This window comes from the organism of the source record quoted next, assembly GCF_019968985.1.
Source record: "MAG: Porospora cf. gigantea B chromosome Unknown PgB_NODE_4627_length_2108_cov_152.17, whole genome shotgun sequence".
NCBI lineage: Eukaryota > Apicomplexa > Conoidasida > Eugregarinorida > Porosporidae > Porospora > Porospora cf. gigantea B.
Genome location: NW_027179032.1, coordinates 1 through 2108, shown reverse-complemented (window position 1 = coordinate 2108; position 2108 = coordinate 1). Strand labels below are relative to the sequence as shown.

At 54.4% G+C, this 2108-nt stretch overlaps 1 protein-coding gene across 2 annotated transcripts; it reads right to left on the bottom strand.

The window, feature by feature from the left end:
• Positions 1-1481, bottom strand: KVP17_004355 (uncharacterized protein; the record flags this gene model as incomplete). Of its 2 annotated transcripts, XM_068522462.1 has the most annotated exon segments (2): positions 122-139; positions 147-1481. In XM_068522462.1, coding segments are annotated over 2 exon segments (1353 nt in total).
• Between the last annotated feature and the right edge of the window lie 627 nt (positions 1482-2108).

The window sequence follows — 2108 nt, the reverse complement described above, 5'->3', positions numbered from 1 at the left end:
TTCCTAGAGGTTCGTTTTCCAGTTGGATTTTGCCCCCTCGAAGGCAGTGGCTTCGCGGGGGTCTCTTCCCGTTCCCCTCTGGTCTGCCGGTGCAGCTCCAGCTTCCGCAGCATTCGGCGTTTCATCTGTGCGAGGCGCTCTGCTACTTTGCCAGTGCGCTCGTGCACGGAGTCAGAGTACTCGGCTTCGTCGGTGCGGGTGGTTCTATTTTTGTGATCGTTGACTTCGTGCTTGGCCTGGCGGATGAAGCTCGTTGTCGGCGACTCTGACGGCAGCGTCGTGGAAGCCCAGAGCTCCAACTGAGCTAGAGTCTCGACCCTCTCTCTGTCAGTGCTCTGCCTATACTGTGTGGCATTCATGAGTACGTTTGGAGCCAACATCATCGGGACGCACTGAAATGGGGGTGGATCTGGCCATTCAATGACGGGAAGTTCTCCCTCCGTCGGTCGTTGAGCGTTCGTAAGAGTGACGGCCAGAGTCTGTCTGAACGCCAGCACAAAGGCGTCTGCACCGGCCCAGTCAAGATGTTCAGCAAAGGTCGTGAGGGGCGAAGGCTTAAGAATCCAATTTAAGGGCGTCGTGACGTCTGTTGGTCTGACTAGGGTGTTCTTTTCTTGCGGTGGACACAAAAGTGTCGCTCTGTCTGCAGAGGCTCCGGGAAGCTTCCCGAATGCCTCCACCACATGCTCTCTCAACAGGCGGACTCCCTTCTTAACGGACACGTTAATGTCTGGCACATCCCTTCTAATTGTAGTCAGCCCTTCTGCTAGCGGAACCCCGCTGTATGGCTCCGTGTCTTGCAGTGAGCGCCAGTCATCAGTGGAGAGCCGAAAAGGGTTGATGAACACAGGCCAGAGACCTACTCGTTTCAAACGTTTGGGATCAAAGTAGCTTAAAAAATTTCCGTGGAATATCTTAGGGGGATCGTCGATGACAACGCCAGCGCACAAAACTTGGTACTCCCTCCAGCCTTGGCGAAAGACATCATCACAGATGTTGGAGAGCTTTATCAAACTACTTCCGTCCGAGCGAGGGATTCCAAGTAAAACGCCCCTTGCGAACTGAAAAGCTTGCTGCACTTGGAAGTACGCCACGAGACGTTCAAACGGCGAGGCCGCCAGGAAGATGAGTGTGAGAAGAATCACCGACACACGAAGCAGGATGGCGGATGGTGCGACCTCCATCAAATTGAGGAGCATAACCATGTCGGTGATGACTTCCAGATCTTGTGGTAAGGCTGTAGCACCAGCAGCGGCGCCTTCAACGTCCACACTCCTCCATCTGGCCTCTTCCAGCATTGGAACTGATTTGAATGTCTTCGACTCTTGTATGTACTGCATCCTGTCTCGCGGGGTGAGAACCTCCAAGGGGGCGGAGTCTACCTCCTGAACAAGACCCATCTCGAGAAGATCTACCAGATGCCAAGCTGCCATGTTGCGGAGTTCCGCTTGACTCAGAAGTGGCAGCTCAGGCGGAATCATACGAAGGTTTGCGATATTTTCATGTCCAACTAGTTCAGGGATTAGTAGAGGAGCCGTGCACAAGAGACAGGCGAACACAAAGCTCTTTTCTTTCGGTGCCATTGTTGCCCCCTTGCAAAACTCAAACATGTCGACAGGCGGCAGTAGAGTCCGGGCTTCAGGTAATGGGAGCGATGTGCGGTACACCGACGGCCAGAAATCCTTCCAGCAAGCGTTCGCGGACTCTGGCGTGAACTGCGGTGCTGGCCTTGTCTCCACAACTGCAGGTGCCTCGGTCGGACCCCAGGACGTTGTAGAGCACGTATCAGCATTTGTCAGCACCCCAAGCAGCAAATGTCGAACCGAAGCCCTGCTTGGAACAACAGGCAGAATAATCATGTATGAAATTGAGAGTTATTTCAGCCATCGAATCGGAATCGGACCAGATTCTGGGTTACTCAGCGCGTGAATCAAAGGAAGATCGTTGTTGCATTTTTTTCCAACGGTCGGACAGGGAGTTGCACGTCAGTTCACACACCACACCTGGATAGAACCGACTGGAATTGGCCTGCAGGGGGCTTGGGTCGGAGCGAGGCGGAAGGGGGTATAGGCCCGGGGAGAAGGGGCTGCGAGGAGAGAGGGCTGTGG